Source organism: Manacus candei, unplaced genomic scaffold, assembly GCF_025592945.1.
Source record: "Manacus candei isolate 608988 ecotype Guabito, Panama unplaced genomic scaffold, ASM2559294v1 h1tg000011l, whole genome shotgun sequence".
Taxonomy (NCBI): Eukaryota; Metazoa; Chordata; class Aves; order Passeriformes; family Pipridae; genus Manacus; species Manacus candei.
Window position 1 is genome coordinate 24,230,815 of NW_026138059.1, and position 22,332 is coordinate 24,253,146.

Here is a 22,332-nt window from a genome sequence, read left to right on the forward strand (position 1 = left end):
TCCCTCAATTTAAATGTGGCTTTAAAATGTAGGAAGCAGTCGAGGTATTTTGAAGCTGTCTGTCCATATATACATCTGTGCTTCTTGCTAGCAAGATATTCAGTCCAGATATTAAATCAACTGCAGATATTTCAACATACTAGATTAATTCCTCAGCTGGCATCAAAATAACTAGGAGAAATGGAATAGACAGGAAACGTGAAGCTAGCATATACAGGAAAATGGAAAAAAAAGGCTCAAAAATACAGAACTTGGAAACCTGGAAGTCCTGGAAATTAAAGACTGATGCAGACATATAAGTGGTTCTGCATGGTAACAAACTAGCCAAATATCATCAGTACTGAACCAACCTGATTAACTCAGTTGGCTGAACTTGCCATGATTCCTGCACAGCCACCAAAATGTCCCAGCACTCAGCTCCCCAGTGTTTCTTTAGGATTTGCTCATTTGAAGCCAAGTCAGGTCCAGTGCCTCCCTGATCTAATAACTGCTCTAAGAAAAAGAACACAAAGCCTGGTCTCCTGCAGAACCTCTTGGGTTTTGCTGTACCATTTGAGGCATGTACTACTTATTAGCTCATTATTAGCCATGACAGAACTAGGTCGTTCCCACACAAAGCCACAAATACTTGTTTCCACTAAGACTCTTCACTGCTCCCTGGAGTAAAACAGTGAAGACAACTCAGGCTGCCACAACAAAGTTAAGTCACGCCAGGCCTGTGTTTTTAGCTTGGACTATGAGCTACACATGCACAGCTGGACAGCATAACTCCCAAGGTGAGGTGCCCCTGGAAACAATGCAGCCACATCCACACATCCCAGCTTTTGGGATGATCTGCGTCTGGACAAAATCCAGTCCACATCACCACAATAAATGACATGGTTTACATACAGAAAATTTCTGGGTTGCATAAATTTGAAGGTGGCATAGAAGAGTGTTTATGCAACCATCCAAAATCCACAGACATAAAAAAATTGTCAGTTTAATTACCACACATTTTATCCAAAGAAAAAGTAAAAGCAGGAACATTAGTCATGCAAGTATCTTCAGTGTTCCATCAACAAATCTGACATCAACAGGTGAGGATTACTTATGCTCTACACGTGTGTAATTTCCTTCCCTTAAAAAGGAAGAGGTAAGGGTATGGATAATGAATCTTCACAGAAATAGTCCTTGAATGCCACAGGGAAAAATCAGAGCCTACTGTGACAGGAACTGTACAGTCAAAGAAGAAAATTACCTCAAACTAGAAACTCAACTCATAAGTTTCAGATGGAGGAACAAGTCACTGAGGCTCTTTATACCTAATAGAGAGAAATAAGTGTCTTCAGACACAATTCAAAACCATCCTGAAATAGCTCTAGAAGTACCTTCTTTTCAAACTGATGATAGTCAATTTAGCCATCTACTAGGTTTCCACTGGCTTAATGTAACATTTTCAGACAGTTAACATATTAGACCTGGATTCAACTCAAATAATCTACTTTCAGAGCATGCAGACTGCCCAGAGTGCACAGACTAGACAGAGCAATGTGAAAGGAAAAGAAATGACTTCATGAAGATTAAAAAGCTGTTGTGACAAAGCTAATAATAGCATCCAGTGCACCAGTTCTTGCCATCTCCTATATGATGAAAAGTTTTATTATCGTGCAAGCAACAAAATGAATACCTGGTTTTGTGTGGATTTGTGTTTCATGTCCCTACATGTCCACTCACTACAGCAACTTCAGCTTTATCCCTCTGTTCCTGAAGAATGTGTACTCATCACACACACTCTCCAAATCTCTCCTACATCTCTGCTCAGACACCATCCCACACACAGTGTTCCTATATTTCCACCCTCATTTTGTTCTTTATCTACCAATAAGACATGTACTACTTCTGTCCTAAGGAAACACCAGTTTTTATACAAGCTGAGCAACCAAAAGTGAGGTCCAGTAGAATATTCTTTTCCTTAAAGAGGAATCAGTTACTGGAGGAGAACAGAACAGGAGTTCATAAGAAAAACTGGTAGATAATGAGTGTCAGGGCTCTCTACGCATCAATGGGCTCTGCAAACTCTTCTCCCTCAATGCAGCTGTGTAAACTTGAGTCAAACTGCTGTGAAGAGAGCTGGGCTGTAAGGAAGAGTTGAAGGATTACAGAGGCTACTGCTTTTTACTCAGGAGCTGCATTTAAGCTCAGTCCCTCAGTCGTTCTTGAGCCATGCTGCAGCTATGCCCAAGCCCAGCCTTGCTGTTCCTGAGCACGACATGACTTGCAGGTTTGACCTCAACCCTGCCTCATCACAGTGGAATTCTCTGTGGTTCATCCTGGTTTCTGTCATGCAGTCTGCCCTGCTCACCTCACTCTGGCACACTGTGGCTCTGCGCTTGCCACGAAGGCCACCGCCCAGCCAGTCCTGCTGTCATCTCGGCTTCTGCACCACTGTGGGTCAGCTGGCCTGCATTACTTCCAGATAGGAGGTGGGAAAATCTAAGATTTTCAGGCTCTCTGTCTTGTGAATATATCTGAAATGCCTAGCATTGAAAGTTACTGATGACAGGGGGAAGAGATGCAGGTGAGTGGGCAGCTTAGAAGCACCTTAGCAGTACCTTAGAACTGTAGTCCTGCAGTAGTTATAATAGACAGACATAACCAATGCATCAATACTTCTGTAAGCCCTCCTAATCCATGAAAAATTCCTCTTAAACAATTAAGTCAGTTTATAAGAAAACTCGTATTAGGAAATGCCAGAACTGTGTTTGAATAAACTGATTTTATCCAGTCAGTGGTTACACAGAAATACCCTTAAGCAAACGTTTTCATGCATGCTAATCTGAATGCTAATGAATACATAATTTCTACAGAAGTTAGAAAATATAGGATTATCATTTTATACATACATATACAAACAAACACACACACATATTTTGTTTGGAGACTGAAGTGTTTGTATATATATATATATATTTATATATCTCCATCTATACGGACACAAACACTTTGACCTTGAAACTAAGTATTAGCAGTGCCATTAAACTGCTTTAGTCTTTGTGCTTCCTAATCAAAAGAGCATTCTATTCATAAATCCTATTAATAGAATCATTAGATGGGATTCTTTCTTCAAATTACAATTTCATTATTTCTTTTTCAACAGAATCTAAACAAGGTCACTGTGATTCCTGTATAATGACTGATCAATTAGAAAAGACTACATTCTTACCTTAAGGTGTTTTGGACTAATGAATCCTCAGATCCTTTATATCCACATCTTCTGATAGCAGTACCAGATGAACTATTCACACTCATACTTTTTTCTTCTTCCATCACAAGGTCACGGAATGACTTGGGCAAGGCAGAATGTAATGAAGACGACCTTTTTAAAAACAAAAACCAAACAAAACCAATTCACTTTATATTTGCACTTTCCAAAACTCCATATTGTTCCATGATTCAGATATTAAAGAGAATCTTTTCACTTGCTAAAAATAAAAATATAATATTACTCAGTTTTTCTATTTCATCATTATCCTGATAGACCCCATTTGCTAAAATAAGTCATTTTGGGTCAAATAAGTAAAGAACAGGAAATAAATATCTATGAGAACAGAACAAGCCAGTAGTTTTGAAATTTCATTAGAATTAAAAATAAAGAAATCAAACCAAAAACCCATCCCTCCTTCTATTCCCCCTAACACATCCTCTAAAAATCAATTTTTTTTTCCACAGACAGCTTGTCTAACAGTACTAGTCCATGAAAAATATTTTCACAAACCACACGATGCCCTAGTACTGTTGATCTAATACTGGCAGTTTACTACCATGAAAGTCAAGTATAGTTGATCTTTTTTCCTGAGATATTGAATGAGTTACTCGCACCTTTTAGATGCTCTATAAATCACTTAATCCAGAGTGAAGCTCAAATGATATCCTTGATTTTCTTTAACTTGACCAAGCATAAGTTACTGAACTAGAGCCTGCATATTATCTTTCAAAAATAAACCATTATGAAAAAATAGCAATTTAGCACCTTGGGTATTATGAACTCTTCCTGATCCCAAAGCCTTTTTGTTTACAGAATTCAAGGCAATTACCATTAGTCCTTCCCTTACCCATCAAGGCTTTGGAATTAATTCTTCATACATTTGCTTAAGACTTAACTTTTTTAAGCATAGCAGTCCCATTCATTGTTAAATACACCAAATACATTCTGGAAGAACAGCTCTGCTCATTATCTACTCAAAGAAACAAAGGACTAATTATAAACACTACTGAAGTAAAACAAGCTCTTTATACAATGCCAGTTGTTTGTGCAGCTGTCATAAGAAGGGAAGCATCTGAAGTCAAAGACTTTCAAACTATATCTAGGTGGTATACAATTTAAGATAAGAAATACAAAGGAATTAAAACATTGCAACATTGTATCTGAAATCTTAAAACAAAAGCATCTGAAAGCTATATATGATGTCTGATGTTAGACCACCCCGGCTTAAGTTTGGGTCTTTTTCTTTTTTCTTGGTTTTTCTTTAAGTTAAATATTGGATGAGCAGCTCAGAAGACACAAAAATCAGAATGGGAACCTCCAGATGCAGGGGCTCAGAGTCATTTTGCACATCCTCTATTCCTACCACCAGTTGGCACACAGAGGTCAAGGCAAGTGTTTGAACTTCCCCAAACCTATTATACCAAGTTGGCAGATGGTCCATATGATCTGCTTCCATAGAAGTTTCTTTTGCTACTAACATTTTAAGTAGCCTACCCATTTTCACAAAAATTCTGTACTGCAATCAGAAATGTATTGCAACAGAGAAAAAAACCAAAAAAAACCCCAAACAAACATCAAAACAATCTTCCCCCCAAAAATCAACTGTGTCATTTCCAGTTTGCGAACCTACCCAAAACAATTAGTCTTGGCTTAAAATGGTTTGTCTTAAACTGGTATAAAACTTTTTTAACAGTCACAACTCTAAATTTCAGCCTGTCCTGTCTGATATATTGTCTTTTCAATCTAATTTGTAAAATTAGAAAAACTAATTTATACATTTTTTTTAAAAAAGTGGAATATGACTAAGTTTCTCTAAGCTGTAACTGCAAAACATCAAAGCATGAAGTTCCAAAACAGCTGTTGATGTTTTAGTATAAGCTGGAATACTGTCAAACTGACAACCTAGACATTAAAATATACAATTGTTAATTCTCAAGAGAGACTTCAAATTTCTTTATGCCTCCAGTCTTGAAAAGCCACAGGCTCTCTTGATCTTAAAAAAGCCCCAAAACAAATAAGCAATACTGCCCCTCCCTCGATCAAAGTAGGTTTTGAGAACTAATAAAGTCAACATCTAGTTAACTTTAGAGATTCTTTCAAAGTATTTGATTTATTTTTATTTTTTTCCCTTCTAATTTTCACTTTTCTTCAAGGGAGGAAACATAGGTTCAGTTTCCACAAGAACTATGAAACTGGAGGTTTCTTTTGGTGGAAAAGGTATTGTGTATGACAGACTCTGACTTTCAGTCAACCAAAAAAGAGCCAGAAGGTCCCACACCCTTCTGGCAAGTGCACTCACTGCACATCCAAGATTATCTGATTTCACGGGAACACAAGTTCTATGGCTCTTACTATACTGCATGTGTGGAAAGCTCAATCTATTGACAAATGCACTCTCATAATCCACTGTGAATTTACAGACTATAACTTTGCAAATATAATACTAGAGCAGATGAGTAACACTTATTCATACATACAAAATACTTTGAGAAACTAGCAAGGGCAATCAAATAATTTACTGCTTGCCTAAAGCAGCTTAAAGTTTATTCCAGCAGCTAGAGCTAATTTTAAATATTCATCTAGCTCTCACTGTTCTTTGCTTGAATTCTTGAGCTATTGGCATTTTCCAGAACAGCAGCCAGAGCAACACAGGAGAGGAACGTACGGAATCATGCATGGAGACCACATGAGCATTAGGTTGGATTCCATCCTCCTGAAATATACCCTAGCCTTTCCACTTAAGATGTTTGTGTAACACAGTAGAGCCCAGCTCTTTTCAAAAAGTCTTTAATCAGAACCTTAAGAGCACAATATATTTTTTGGACACAGTTATATATGGGTATTCCAAAATCAGTCCATATTTGCTTTTTAAATGCAAGGAACAGTTCATAGGCAGTTGGTAGTTTAAAATTAAATAACACTGAATATGTAAAGAATTATCTGTCAGAGAGTAGATGGGCAGCATGAATAAAACAAACTATTCAGGCAGGACTGCCCTTTGTTAACCAGGATGATCTGCTCCATGACCTTCCCTGGAGCTGAAGTCAGGCTGACAGGCCTGAAGTTTCCCACATTCTCCTTCCAAGCGTTCTCGTAGATGGGCGTCACATTGGCTAAACTCCAGCTGTCTGGGACCTCCCCGGTTAGTCAGGGCTGCTGGTAAATGATGGGAAGTGGCTCAGTGATCACCTCCATCAGCTCACTCAGCTGGAGCCCATCCAGCCCCATGGACTTGAGTGTGTCTAAGTGGTGTAGCATGTCACTGACCATTTACCCTTGGATTATGAAGAGCTTCATTCTGCTCCCCCCGTGCCCATCTTCCAGCTCAGGGGGCTGGGCACCTGGGGAATTTACCTTACTATTAAAGAGTGAGGTAAAGAAAGCATTAAGTATCTCAGACTTTTCTTTGTCCTTTGTCACTGTGTTCCCATCCACATCTGATAAAGGATATTCTCCTTTCCCCTCCTTTTATTTCTAGAAACAATTTTATTGTATTTATTTTTTAGAACTTTTATATTTCATTGCCTTTATGCATAACTACATTAGTAATAAGACTAAAAATGCAGATGGAGTATTATTATTTTAATATATTAAAGGATTGAATAACTCAGTATTCCCTGTGTTCATCAACATGTGATTCAATTGTCAGTTTCTCCAAGTACATTTTAGGCCTCAGAGCTATAACTGCCCTGTGACACCTCCATTCGCTAAGGCAAATAACCAGGGTGCTGCTTGATCTGCAGAATCACCTGTGTAAAGCAGGTAGCATGTTCTTCGGGGCATTTGAGAGGACCAGTTTTAAGGACTAAAATTCATCTGGCTCAATAGACTTCAGAAGATGAATCTTGCAAACCTTGTTTCTCCTACTGTGAAGGTCTTCAATTACTGTTCAGAGGTCAGGAAGAGTCTGAATCGTTAGGTGCAAAGCAACTCATTCTCTTTCCTCTTAAGACAAAATTGTGGATTTTTACCAATATTATTTCAGAATAACTTTTGGGGACCGAGGGAGCAAATGAAACCCTAAATTTTAGTATTAAGCATTCATGGATGAAAATAAATTGAGAAGACAGATATCTAAGTCTTGCTTGTATAAACCATAGAATCATAGAATCAACCGGGTTGGAAAAGACCTCTGAGATCATCAAGTCCAACCCTTGATCAAACACCGCCGTGGTTACCAGACCATGGCACTCAGTGCCACATCCAGTCTCACCTTAAAAACCTCCAGGCACCGTGAATCCACCACCTTCCTGGGCAGCCCATTCCAATGCCTGATTACTCTCTCCATAAAAAATTTCTTCCTAATATCAAACCTAAACTTCCCCTGGCAGAGCTTAAGATTGTGCTCTCTTGTCCTACTGCTGGCTGCCTGGGAGAAATCAAAACATTAGAATTCAACTTTTCTTAGAATCACTTAAAATACTGAGTGCAAGGTATTTTTAAAACCAGGTCACCTTAGGCAATTTATTTTTGTAAGTAGCTACTGTAGTAACATAACTCTATGGCTTGTAAGCTGGACACTAGAAAAACATAGATATAACTATTTTTTTTTAGTTATAATCAATCCATGACATACAGATGGCCAGAGAAGACTCCTTGTCCCTGTTTTTACTGGCTCTTGGAGAAATCCTTGTCATCACAACCAGAATCACTACTTGAAGGAAACATCATGCCACACTACCTTGAATTTACCAAACAGCTGTCCATTTCAGATCAGACTGACATGATCCTTGACAGATCCTTTAAGATACTAAAGCCTTTTCACCATAAGGCTGAATGTACTGCATACTGTCCAGTAGACAAGCAAAGCTTGTTCTGGTGTCATAACCAGAATATCATTTTAGAATCACATTTTTCCCATACATTACTGACTAATATATTGAACACCAGTTCTACATTGCCGTTGTTGTTTTCCAGGATATTACTGTTATTACTATGGTCTTAAGATAATAGCATACCAACAGACCTCTGTGGAGTCTCAAATAAATCTAAAGGCACTTAAAACTCAAGGTGCTGATTGTATTAGCATCCACCCAAAATAGAGAAATGAGGTAACAGAAACATGAAATGAAGCAGAGAAGCAAGCAGTTCTAGATATTGCCCTAAACCTTTTGACATAGAACGACTTTCAAGAAGGGACTATCACCAAGAAGCAGCCTACCTTTTCCTCAGCCAGCTAGCCATGTGACTTTTTTTTCCTCTTCATACAATCATTAAATAGCTAACAAGTTACTTGTCTGTTTTGAATTTGCAGGAGCATAGCAGAAAGGCAAAGATTCCAGCAGATGCTTACTACTGTTATTTCTGAAAGGAGCACCCAATTCATATAAAAGATCAAAGGAAAGAGAGCCAAAAGACACAAGAGGGAGATGACTGTGGAAACTAAACATACCCTTTAAAAGACAGAATGCTATTTTACTTTGAAATCCATCCAATACAAAAAACCAAACTACTATAATAGCATTTAAAACAGCTAAATTGTATAAAAAAAGACTTCATTTAAAATAGTGACTGTGGGGGGTATGCAGCTACCTTTGTTCCCACTGAGTTACAAAAAAAGTAAGCTAGAGAGAGAGGAGAATAACAGTTCTTCTAGGGTAACAGAAGTAACTTGCAATAAAAGTCTAGACCTTCTTGAACAGCGAAAACTGGAGAACTGCCCAACATTTACTTCAAGCTAAGAGCATGCAAATAGGTATTTATCCTGTAAGAATTAAACACATTAAATTTACATAGCTTGCAACTTCTACATTTTGCATTTGTGCTTTTATCCAATACCAACAGTAAATACGAAGAACAAAGCATGAGTTGGGCTAGCACCTCAACAGTTATAAACCTCGGTCATTGAACAGATGATGATATACTATTTTTCTATTCTTCATATTCTGTGATATTAACTTGAACACCTAAATTGTGTGCAATCAGCATTAAAAGTCATTTGAAACCCATTATGCATCCTTCCACCATAAAAATTTTTACCAGCATCCAACACCCCCCCCAGCTCCAAGACTCCGGATAACTTTGTTATCTCTAATTTCAGTCGATTTTGCTCTACCTCAAAGTCACTGCAGACCTTCCCCCCAGGAAGGGCTAGCATTTTTTGATATGTTTTTGACAGAAAAAAACCACCATTCGTAATGTTTTTTAGTAACTCCTTCCTTCCTAAGTTTCAGAGCTTGTGCTCAGCCTTCATCTGTGCTTTACTTGGATACCATCTGCAAATACCACATCATACACAGGAAAGCACCAGATGGGATGCAGTCTTCTGACTCATATAGAAGTATTTCAAAGAAATGTTAAACTGCAACCACTGCATTTCTCTACCCACTTTGAATTTCTAGATTACTACCAAATGTAGACACAAACAGTTCAGTCTGCTTTAAAGAAGCTATTTCAATGTCAAAACCCTCCAAAGAGAAAGAATTGATAGATTTATAACATACCATGCATTCCCTAGTTTTGCAACTTTTGTAGGGGGGGGTGGTGTAGTTACTATAGCGGTAGGCTCCATGCTGCTACTGATTGATCCATTATCTTTTGCTGCCAGGGCAATCATTTTCCTTTGCTTCTGAGAAAGTTTGGTTCCATGAGACACCATTCTGCTGTGAATGGATATTGCAAGGAGAGAAGACGTAAGATCAAGGTCCTTTGAGATGACTCACCTTTAACCCTGCAAAATTAAACTAAGAAATACTTCTTTCCTGGACCAAAATACTTTGTTTAGAGTACCAAGAGGCAAGGAAGGGAGGGCTCAGAAGGCTGGGAAGCAAAAGGAGGATCAATTAATATCAAGAGTGACAGAAAGAAAAGCATCATAAAACTATTCTTCACATAGATGTCTGTAAACAAAAACATGCAGAGTAGGAATCAAGCGTCCAAAAGAGATGGACTACCACTAGATGAAAACTACTATTTTCTAATTTTATGATTTTTTTAGAGACTGTTAAGCTTAGCTCCCTTAAACCAAAAATATTCAGAGATTAAAAAAAGTATGTAACAGCATATAGCCATTTTTTCTATTTGTAATAATTTTCTTTTCTAAGTTATTTGGATTCAGTCGTGGCTGCTTTGTTTGCAGCTTCTGAACCTACTTAGCAAGCAACCCTTTACCAGGCTCCATTACTACTGTCCTAACTCTCTTTTACAAGAATGCCACACCTCAAAAGGTCCTAAGAGTCATCTCCTGTTCTCTTCCATATGTTTCTAGTTAAAAAACACTAGGTTTAATACACTGCCTTGTAAAAAAAAAGTACATTTATCTCCCTGTATCTTTTCGGATGCTTCTCCAAGCAAGAACTACCATTGCTTCTGTCTGAGGAAGAACTGTCAATATCAAGACATGAGTGCTGGAGGAGGTCAGAGGATGAAAGACAAGAAACAAACTTATCAAATATAGTACTCATCCACAAGTAATTTCCAAAGTTCTAGGGAGAAGAATTAATTCTTTTTGGTTGGAAATAGAAAGGCTCAGCAGAGCAGGCCACTTATTTAAGATACTAGTTTATTAGCTCTTTCGCAGTAGCTGACAAAACAAGACTAGAGTAAAATAAAGGGATAAACTTTGCATGCCTACAGAAAAGCAACATAATGAACTGAAGTAAACAAAGCTGTTCAAAACCAAATAGGACAGCTTTTCTCCTGCTTATTTTAAACTCTGAACTGCCTAAACCACTAAGTAAATTCATAATAACCCAGCCTATCACACTTTTTTTTTATAGATTTTGGTTTTTTACCAACCCTGAATTTGCCTTTGGCATGGTTCCACATTTCTGCATACTTTCTTCAATTTCCATGATGGTTCTCAGATCCATAGCAGGAGGGCTGGCAGGGCTAAATGAAAAATAAAAAGTTACCTTACAAGGCACTGATTTTTACTTACATTCCACAGTTCCAACCTTCACTGAAATCCTCTAAATCATACACGAGATTGGTGACCAGTTGTATAATTTATGTCTGTTTCCTCAATTATGGCAAACCTCAAATAAAATGTTTCTGACAAAACTTTTATAAATATATACATATTTAAGAACACACTATAAAAATACTTTCAAGACTCATTATACTATGAAACAAAAAGATGTGAACTATGATTACACTAAAAAAATTAGATACCTAAATCCAAGATACTTATTTAGTAGTCAAATGCTCATGCTAAGTAATAGAGAGGCACTGGTCACAGCTCTTTCATGAAGGCTGAATTTGATCTTTCTCTGAAGAACAGGATTAAAACTATTTCACATGATAAACAGAACAGTCTTCGCAGTCAGAGGTCTGTACAAACATCAGTAACATTCTCAATCTTTAGGAATCGGTCTTTTTTTCATAAATGACCTAATTTTCAACTTCCAAAGAAATGAGCATGAATTAAACCTAGACATTTCAAGTTTTACATAAAACTATAAATTAAGACCCATGTACTTAAAAACTTCCATAAATCAAGATGTGTTACAACCAGATCTGAGGACGGGCTTTGAAATGAAATATAAGCAGCACTTTCTCCATCTCTCCCTACATAAACCCAACTGCCACAGTCTAACTAGTGTATTAACCACTGGAAGGTCACTGCTCCTGATACACTTCAGAGTTGCAACTTTAATTTCTACAGCTTTATCACCTGTATTAACAAAGCCCATCAGCCACAAACCCACAAAGCCTGGGAAAAGTGTCAGAAATTAGCATTTTAGAAAAGTAGCACTGCTTTTTTCAAAGAATAATTAAAAAATGTACCACTTTTATTAAACTACCAAAATCTTGAGTTCACATTTCAAGTAACATATGATCGTTTTGAAGAGCAGACAGCTTTTCAATCTGAAGAGAATATTATTAGCATTCACTACCAAGTGTAGAATAGTTACTGTAAGTATTACTCCACCTGAAAGTGGTTGCTACCCAATTGGGAGAGCTTGCAGAGTTGTGTCTGGCACTGGGAATGGACTGTGGAACAGACTGTTTCAATGCTGATGCTCCCTTGTATGACTTCATCTCCTTATTAGCTTGAGAGGCTTTCATTCCCTGAGCACATGCTTTGTCTTTCATCTAAAAACCAGGCAGAAAATTTTTGAATAAATGCTACAAACACTAATTTTTATTTGCTTAATCAAACAAACAATAACTACTTAAAGTTGTCTACTCCATTTTAAGTACAACAACTTTGCAGAAAGACTCCAAAATACAAACTCTGCCTTTGATGAACGAGGTAAAAACAAACAAATATATTGTTTATCCAACCTCAGTCCTCTCTGGATGAAATCCTTTTGTGAAGTCAGGTGACTGCAAGTCTCTGGGACTACCCACTCCTGCATAACTACCTTCAGAGTCAGATGTTAAGAGTTCTGGAAGTGATTCTACAGAGTTAGTTTTATCCAGTTTTACTGAGCCTAGAAATAAGAAAAGATAGTAGAACTATTAATCATAAGAGCCAGACTAAACAATGCTTAAAAAACCCCCAAATTATTCACTCCATATGATGAATACAAAATAACCAGAAGTTTACCTAGATCAGAATACTAGGCTGTAATAAGCATAAGCAAATTTTAGACTACCTTAAATATTTTTTTTCAGAATAATATTGGTCCCAGTTTTCTTCTGCTGTCTCACAATATAAAGTTTTATGAAGTAACACTGACACTTTTTCTTTGAAAATGAAGTTTTCTACCATCTTTTCAAAAAAAAAGTGACTAATTTATCTTTTATATTCCAGAAAAAAACAAACAACCCACAACACATTAGTAGAAATGTTCCACTTATTAAAACCACATAAGAAAGTGTCCATTATCTTTATTTGATAAAATATGTGCTTTTATCTGAACTTTGGGCACAAGCTTAAAATGACAAAAGTCCTCTCAAAAAAACCTCAATCTTAAGAATTCACTATTCACATTCAACTATGGTGTTCACTACAAAAGAAATAATCTTTCTAAGATTTCCTTCCTGAAGTACAGAAATTGCATTGCATATTACACTTTATGTTCTGGTTTTATACCTGAAAGGAATCTCTTTTCCACTGACCTGTAGAGGCTGGACTCTGAATAATATCTGAGAGATTATATCCTCCAGAGCTGTCAGACCGTTTTCGTGGCTTCTTTTTTGCCTTATTTTTTGCTCTTTTGAAAAGGGCTTCCCTATTAAAAACAAACAAAGAAACAAAAAAAACCCCAAATGCGTTAAGCCACAGAAATTGAGGCCCAGAACTACCGGTGTCAATGTCAAGTTTTTCAGTCAGCAACAGCCATTATACTTCAAGCAGTAGTACCTGGTCCCACCCGCTGGCAATAGCTGCTTGTTCCTGCTCTGTTTATGCACTGGCACAACTATTTCATAAATGATTTGAGGAGACAAAAAAAAATCCAGGAGGAAAAGAAAAAATTCTTTTCAATCTAGACCTAGTCTCCAGACTATTACACTGCACAAAGACTTCTGATGAGACAGTGGAAGATACAGCTGCTTCACAGACTGGCACTGCCACCTAGGTCAGATTAAACCTGCTACACAGCACAGCAATGGACATAAAGCAAATGACATACAAGTCTCCACTTTTTTCTCTCTTGATTTCTCCTAAATTAGTGAAGTTCAATAAACTCCACAGTTGGTCTCAATTTTCCCCAACACAAACATTCCCATCATAATAATACTAACTTTACAATAAAGCAGGTCTAGGGCCATGCTACCTAAATGTCATGTGTTCCTGTATATGCTATTAGGAAGAGTGGAATAAAACAAAAGGCATCTTTCATTTTAGAAATTCAGAGTTATATGAATCACAGCTACAGTACCCTATTTCAAAAAGTTTCTTTAAGAAGCTTTTTGTGGAACAACTGTACAGCTACTTATTCCATTCCGCATCACTAACTTACAATGCCTGGGTTTGTGTTATTTTTTAACCCTTGGAGTGCCCAATACCCTAAACGTTATCTATCACCTAGCCCTTAAGAACCCTGAATGGCTTGAAGTCTAATACAGAATAGCCTCTCAGTTCCCTTGATCTACTAGTTCTTACCTAGTTCATTTAGCACAACTTTTCCAGACACAAATGCTCAGAACCATACACAATAATGTAGGTGAGGTTTCATCTGCACAGTGATATTGTATTTCGCTATTTGGAAGCCTGCTACCAAGCCATCCTAGCAGCTACAAAACTTCATATTTCACTTGACAATTCTGTAAATATTAAGAAATGTAGATTATCACAATTTTCCAAAGATATCTATATAGTATGTTAAAGTCTGGTTTTTTCTCTTTTGATTTCTCCTAATTCAGTGAAGTTCAATGAACTCCACATTTGGTCTCACACATATACAGATACTCTCCTCACATGCACAACTCCCAAACATTACTGTGAATGCTTGTTTTACAACCTTTACTCACATGCTACTTATAAATTGAAAGAAGTGCTCTGCTGCAGGTTTGTTATATTTTCAAATATTGAAGGGATTTTCTTTGAAATCTCCATTTCTTAATATTTCAATTCTGAATCTAAAGGGAGTCAGGCACCATGAAAATGAGGATTTAATACACACAGTTCATCTAGCTAAAAATATTGATAAAAAACAGATACTTACTGAGAATTTTGTTCTGTGTTCATTTCTTCCCTTAAAAAGACACAATTCTCTCCATCTTCAGGCTCAAAAGAACTTATGTCAGGCCCATCTGGATATGGGGTAATTACTCTCCTGACCATAGCTGGAATCTGTAGTTGTAAAAGCCATTACATTAAGTTTCTCTCAAGCTGTATGCTAGCAAATATATGGTCTCTTGTAAAAGGACCAAAACTGACTGTAATTTAAAACACTTTCACAGATCAAGTAATTAATTATTTAACAAGCTTATAAAGTTAAGTTACGTCTTTAAGCAAAACAAGTGAACTATTTTGACACACTCAAAATGTCTGTTTCATCTGTCTATAACTCCTGACAAAATATGCTTCAAGATTTTGCAAACATTTATCTTTTACAATTAAAAAATACTGGATTATAATGTGTCTTGGTTTTCACCTTTGCATTAAAGCTCAACTTTCACATTATTCTTCTTACTGATTTTAAGATCTATAGAATCACCCTGAACTTTTCACTGGAGATATATCATTTTCTTTCTTCTCCTTTCTTCCAAGTAGCAGATGCTCTTTTCCACAGGTTTTGCTTACGCTTTTTCATGCAACAATTGTTAATTACAGAATATTAATATATTTAATGTATATAATTCATTAATTCTAAAGACACAATACTGTTGCAGCAGTAGCTAGTGAATAATGAAATATGAGCTCAAGAGTGATAATTGTAGCAGCCAACCTCATCTGTTGAGTCAGATGTTTCACATTTAGCCTGTCATCTACAGACCCTGCAGGTATGTATTTATTACTCATCTATTCTCATTTTAAACCTAATCAGCTTACACTCAAGTTGTACAACTTACCATTTTCCTGTAATAAACAGAAAGATCCTTCACAACATCATCACTTAAGACATCCAGAGTCCTAAAGAAAAAAAAAAATTATCTTAGCACCTTATTAAAAAAAAAAAATCCCAGTAATGAAAAATTCAAATTAACATTTTGGATGAATCTCACCTACACAGAATATAAACTAATCAATGCCTTTGCTGTAAGGCAGGATTAAACACACAACCTTTCCACTTACTTTTATTTAAGGTCAGAGCCAATACAGACCTACATAGTTAAGTAACCATGAACTGGTCATTACTCTCCCTGTTTCTGCATATTTTCAAGTTTTCCTGACATGTATCTAAACACCCCAGGTCTATGTAAATTCTCCTATAAAACTCAACCCAACATCGTTACACATTTATGCCAAAAAATAATTCTATAGCAACAAACTGGACTCAAGAGAACTGTCTTGTCCATGTGAACAGTCCTCCTCGCACGAAGCTGTCAGGACTGAGTTCTACCTGTCTTAAGTATCAAATTAAAAGTTTTTCTACCCAATACTAACATTTTCAGATTTTCACTAAAATACAGATGCAGTCTTAATCATAGTCAGAATGCTGCATGTCCTTCAGGCCTAAGGTGAAACAAATCTGAATTCAGAGTAATATTTAAAGCAATTTTATTAGATTTTTCTCTCCAAAATCAAAGGTTAAAATGTTTATACTTTATACAGATTGACAAGGAAAATGGCTAATATGAATAAACTCCTGTGATGCAAGTGGAGTAGCTATGTGACATGGCAAGGAAGTGCTGGCATTCTGAACTGTTTCAGATCTCTAAAAATTTCTTTAAGTGAAAAGAAGTCTAACAAAAAGGACAGTGAGGACTAACAATAGAGATGGATTTTTTTCTTTGGCTGGGTTTTTTTGGTGTTTTTTTTCCAGTTTTTGCTAAAAAAGAAGTTCAATCAGTGCTGATAAGATTTGCTCTGAAAAGATGGTATGTACTTAGGAAGCAACCTGAAGACCTGTCCAAGAGAAGGAAGGCCAGAGCACACCTTCAACTTCTTAGAACTTTAAAAGAATCGCTGTGGAAAGTAAGGATAATAAATTAATTTGTTCAGCTCTCACTGCTGACAGTTAAAGAAAAAGACTACCAAATGGCAGGCCCATCCTCCTTGGAAAATGCAGTAGCTATATAATAAACCTATTTAAAATAAATTAAATATGTATAGTAACAATCATGTTTAAAAAAACCCCAAATAATCCTAAAACAAAGCAAACAACCAAATAAACCACACAACTCCCTTCCCCCCAAAAAACCAACCCCCAAACAGAGAACAAAAAAAACCCCCACAGTAGTTTTATGCATCTTCAAAAACACTTCTAAAAACCAAAAAATGACTATGCATAATGTCAAAGCCCACTGAATTCAAAAGAGGTTTTTCCACTTAATTCAGGCTCTTCGTGGCAGACAGTAACATATGGTTTTGTACTACAGAACTGGTACAGTATGTACAGATATTTAACTAGTTTTTCTCTCCCTCTCTGGTAAAACTGAGCCTACCTTTAAACTAGCAGCATTGTTGCATTTTAACATTTAACTGCCTGTATTAGTTCTTCCAATCCTTTTGCCTTTTTGAGATGTTTAAGTTCAACAGCTAATATATGAACACAAAGGCATTCCCACTCACCTTGCTTCAAGCAAAGCTGCCATATTGAGTCCTATGAACTGCAAGCAGGACAATTTTAGCTGTTCAGCATTATACATGGCTGAGAACTCCAACAGCTCAGCAGCATTCTTTAAAGTAACTGCAGAGAAGAAACAACAAACTAAATTAGATAATCTGCTGCACTATCAAGCAGTAGTTTTTAAGACTTATTGTACAGCATGATCTAGTAATTGAAACATATTATATACTTCTCCATTCCTAGAAAAAATGCTAATGCTCAAAATGGCCATAAACTATAGCAAGCCCCATGTAACTTTGCAGCAGTTTGAATGCAATGGCTAATTCACAGAAACAGAAAGTCCTACCTGCAAACAGATCAGTTTCAACAGTAGTCCAAAATAAAGGGGGAAAAGCAAGCTAAAAATAGCAAGTTTCATATATAGCATAAATCATTCTTAAAGTTCCAAATGTTCTAATTTAGTAGGGACAAAGAAAAAATAAGGGGGAGGTGAGGGGGAGAGAGAGAGGTAGGGATCGGGGCCAGGAGAGAGGAGTGAAATGAAAGTCAGTAAGAAAGCCAAGCAAAAATATCAAGTTATGCAACAACACAGTGTTTTCTAGAAGAGACAAGTCTTCATAGACATATAAAAACAGCACTGTATCAAACAAACAACAGAAGAACTAGCAGAACTAAATACAAGGATAGAAACAGAAACATATAACTAATTTTGTCATATTTTAAAGAGAAGAAATTTGAATTCAATGAAATAAGGGGGTTTGGGGGGGCGGTTAGCTTTTTGGGGTTTTTTTTTTGCTTTTTTTTTTCTTTTATTGAAGAGCATGAGATGAAGACATTGATGCATAAGGAATGAAAGATTATGCTAACCTAGAACATTGCTCAGACTAGAGATACAACTGTTAGGTGTGCAATGAACAGCAAAACATAATCAGTGCAAAGGAATATAAGCAAATAATTCTGTGCTGAAAAAGGCAAGAACCTCTAAAAACCCTGTTTTTTATTCTCTAACCCTTTATAATACAAGCGAAAGAACTCACGTTTTTCTGCAATAGCTACTTCACAGATTTCTTTGAGTCTGGATATAAGAAGTTGGTCTGCTACCACCAGAACGTTACACATGAATTCCACGTTTTGAGAATCTGGAAAACAAAGCATCATGTAAATGCTGTGGGTAAATCAAAAGCAATTATCACACATACAGCTTCAATGAGATTTTACCAAGGGACAAATACAATGGCTTTGCAAATTTCCGTGGGATTTTCACAGCCCAAGGAATAGCTTAGAAGAGCACCGACAGTCAACTTTTCTAAGCAATAGGAGGGAAAAGGAAAATCGGAAAAGAGGTCTAGGGTACAGCTATCACCTCACGCTCTAAAGCAGAAGGCATAAAAATTGGGATTTTTTTTACATATAACTTCAGCACAAGCATGTTAAGTACTGAATTTCTATTTTAAAAAATACAAAAATTGCAACAGCTACAGTTGAAAATATGTTAATTGCACCTTTTATGGCAAGAGCTTCATCTGTATACAGGTAATCCACAATTATCTGTAGTATGTCAGAATGGATTGGCATTTCTAGAGCTGAACAACAGGTAGCCTAAAAGTATTTAAAAAAAAAAAAAGAAAAGAAAAAAAGAGTAAGAGAAGCTGAGTACTTGGAATAAAATACAACATTAAGACAGCAATTATATTTAGCGAATGACTCAAACTGAGGGTCATATTTTCAAAGTTAAACAATTATTTAAGCATTTGTACAAAATCTGTTCAAGTTCTTCAATTAAGAATTGACTGTAGCAGAGCAATTAAAATCTGCCCAAACTTCTGAATAAATATATATGAAACAATTCAGTGTTTCATCACTTTGATCATCTTCTCTAACAATCCTCTTTGATTATATTACTTTACCCACAATTGTCTAAAAGTAGAACTACAGGAATCCCCTATGCAACTACTGAACTGTTTTCCTTTCAAGGTCAAATGATCTAGTGAAATCACAAGTTTCCAAGGAAAAACAAAATTAAACTACTCATTACTCTTAATCTCTCTGAAAACAAAGTCCTCATCAAACCCTCCATTTGAAGGACCATCCTAACCATTAAAGTTTTTGTATGAGCAAACATTAGCCAGTAAATCATGTGTCCCCATTCACTTTTTATGTAGCATCACTGCTTAACAACTTTGGTTTATTTCAAGTGGTACTGAAGTAAAGCTTCATACTAAAATATTTCTTTTGCTTTAGAACATGCTACTGGTAATGACATATTTTCCATCTAAAGTTTAAAACCTCTTACAGACATTAAGATTTTTATACGACATCTAGAGCACTCGATTCACAAAATATTTACTTATTAATTTAGGTTGATTTAGATTTACTTATGAAATAATAGATAACTTATGAACTACATACAATTGATATAGAAATCAATGATACAAATGGACATTAAATGCTTAAAAAAAAAGGCCTTAAATCCATCATTTGTCTCACAGTGTTTCAATTTGTTTCCTCTGGGTTGACTGAGGAAAAGGCAGCACAGTAACTTAGAGGTGAAGTTCTGTTTCACAGCAGAAGAGAACTGTCAGTACTTTACCAGGTTCTTAGATTTACATATTGCCAGAAAGCTATGAAACTGAAAAAACTCCTGCCACTGCTTTAGCTTTCAGTCTCAGAAAAATGCTTCTCCACTTACACCTCTCCTCTCTTTCCATAAACATTTTCAGCAGTATTCAGATAGTTAAACAGAGGTACTAGTGAAATTACAATGTCCAGGAACAACCAGGGCATTGACACACAGCTAGCAAATAGGAACCATGACAAATTAAAGATCTACACCTTTTGAAGCACCAGTTGATGACTAAGTAGAATAGTCCTTGATATCCTCTATTTCATTAAACAGCAGAAATCAACTGGAGGTTCTATACATTGACTCTTGATCCTGTTGTATTTGTATTCACTACAGGACAAGCTATTCCAAACTGCATATTATTTAAATTGTAAGATCTTTTACAGAAAGAAAATGAAAATTCATTCAAAGCAGTATCCCGTAAGTCCAGTACTTTTTATAAATCCATGAACTAGCTCAAACTAAACCTCTAAAACAAAAGCAATACTGTAATTTCCCCTGATATACAGTATTACATTTATTACTCTCATTTAATACACAATGTAAATAGCACAAATGTAGAGTAACCAAAAATGTGGTTTGTGGTTTTTTTTCTTGCAAACAAGACCCAAGAATCCAGCCTTTCCTTTTCCCCATTATTTAGGTTATGTTACTATAGGAAAAAGTTGAAAATCTCTCACTTATTTGATGCGAAAAAAACATACCACCACAGGTGTTTGGCAATCTTACCTCAATCCATGAGCTGCTTAACATGCTGTGAAAATAATCTGTAAAGAAAGGCATTTCAGTTCAAGATGCAAGAAAATGACAGTTAAAAGAGACAATATGACTTATGTTATATAAATATATATAAAAATACACACACATACCAAGTCTTGCACAAAGTACACACTTATGACACGGGAATTCCTTTCCATCTAAAGATTTCAGGGTCACATCGCAGAGGTATGAACTAGAAGATATTTAATAGGATCAAAACTGTGACTATTCAGAAGATCTACAAGCTGTAAACTCTACAAATGAATGCTAACTTTAGCAAGTTACGATTTATTCTTTGAAATAAAACACACCTGAACTTTAATAATATCACAGAAAATGAACCCAAAAGTACAAGCACAATAGTTTTGAGAGAGATTTTTTTTTTCCAAACTTGAGCTCTCAAAATTCTATCTGAAGTATTTCCTTCAAAACAAGATCAATTACCACTATGATCAAATAAATTAATTATGGCTAATTTTAGTCAATCTTAAATGGTCTATGTTAAGTTACAGATTTCTTTTATATCAGTAGCTACTATAGGCTTTCATGATGCATTTTAGGAGTGCAATAATCCAAATTCTGTTAAAAAGTTACTTTTATGCAATGTTGTTTTTACTATGTAAATAAGACTATTCAAGACTTTGGGTATAAATAACTCAATCACATCAGTGGAATTAAAAAACCAATATCACTTTGCTAAAAGCAAATTAGAAAAAATATTATCCATTTGCTTATTTCCAATCTGTGTAGTCTTATTGTCACAGCAAGCACATTTACAGAAGTCAAATTGCTTTTGACTGAATTACCCACACTTCTCCTGACATTAGCATTCTATGACACAGTTAACCCACAGAACACATTGAGGTACAGTAAAAAGAAACAAAAATACACCACACGAAATCTATCCCAGATTACTAATTTAGAGATCAGTCTATAAGCATCTACAAAGAACATCCAAACATGAATTACTGTGAAAGAGACAAGTGTACACCAGAAGTTAAAATGCTGCTGATCAACCTTAGCTTGCATTTAATAGAGAAAGAGATGACGTTAAAGAAGATAATGGGGGTAGAAGAAGTTTGATTTAAAAAAAATTACCATTTCTTCTGATTTAATTTTGGTTTGTTCCCATTCTTCTTGTTGACAACAATAATTTTTCCATTTTCTAACCTGACTCCATCCAACCTGCAAGTCATTAACATTAGTAATAAGCAATACAATTAGTATACAGTTCAAACCATTAAGAACAGTTCCACCAAGTAACAGTACTTCAGTGGCCTCATATTGTGAATACGAAAAAAAATCAGAATGATTCATCACAGAAGACTAGAAAGGGCCAGTTCTTATTTCAAAGTCTTCACTGCAGATGTAAAATATAACTGACATTCTTTCCACATCTTAGCTGTCTTATTTATTATCTTACCTGAAAGCTATATTATATAGTTAAGGTCAAAGTCCCACACCACAGGGTCAAAAATGTACAAATAATATATACTGCTACCAGTCAGTTATCTGAACAAAGATAGCAGTTTAGAAGAGATGCATGTTTCAGCACAGGCTTTTTTAGCATCCTAATTCATCAGAGAGGCTTATGAATGGGATGGTAAAGACACAGGAGTACTGCTGGCAGATTA

The 22,332-nt window shown here is 36.0% G+C and overlaps 1 protein-coding gene across 4 annotated transcripts in view; it reads right to left on the bottom strand.

Annotated features, from left to right (window-relative positions):
* The window catches only part of IBTK (inhibitor of Bruton tyrosine kinase), a 56,266-nt gene that overhangs the window by 7,995 nt on the left and 25,939 nt on the right, over positions 1 to 22,332 (bottom strand). For 3 of the 4 annotated variants that reach the window (XM_051777928.1, XM_051777926.1, XM_051777927.1), the window contains 14 exons: positions 21,797 to 21,883; positions 20,809 to 20,891; positions 20,669 to 20,706; positions 18,819 to 18,915; positions 18,354 to 18,455; positions 17,319 to 17,436; positions 15,656 to 15,716; positions 14,806 to 14,933; positions 13,256 to 13,368; positions 12,476 to 12,624; positions 12,120 to 12,283; positions 10,985 to 11,077; positions 9,691 to 9,849; positions 3,206 to 3,358 (listed from right to left, as the gene is read on the bottom strand). In XM_051777928.1, coding sequence (XP_051633888.1) covers positions 3,206 to 3,358; positions 9,691 to 9,849; positions 10,985 to 11,077; positions 12,120 to 12,283; positions 12,476 to 12,624; positions 13,256 to 13,368; positions 14,806 to 14,933; positions 15,656 to 15,716; positions 17,319 to 17,436; positions 18,354 to 18,455; positions 18,819 to 18,915; positions 20,669 to 20,706; positions 20,809 to 20,891; positions 21,797 to 21,883 — 1,545 coding nt within the window. The remainder of the gene's footprint in view (positions 1 to 3,205; positions 3,359 to 9,690; positions 9,850 to 10,984; positions 11,078 to 12,119; positions 12,284 to 12,475; positions 12,625 to 13,255; positions 13,369 to 14,805; positions 14,934 to 15,655; positions 15,717 to 17,318; positions 17,437 to 18,353; positions 18,456 to 18,818; positions 18,916 to 20,668; positions 20,707 to 20,808; positions 20,892 to 21,796; positions 21,884 to 22,332) is intronic. The other variant, XM_051777929.1, reaches the window with a different exon arrangement.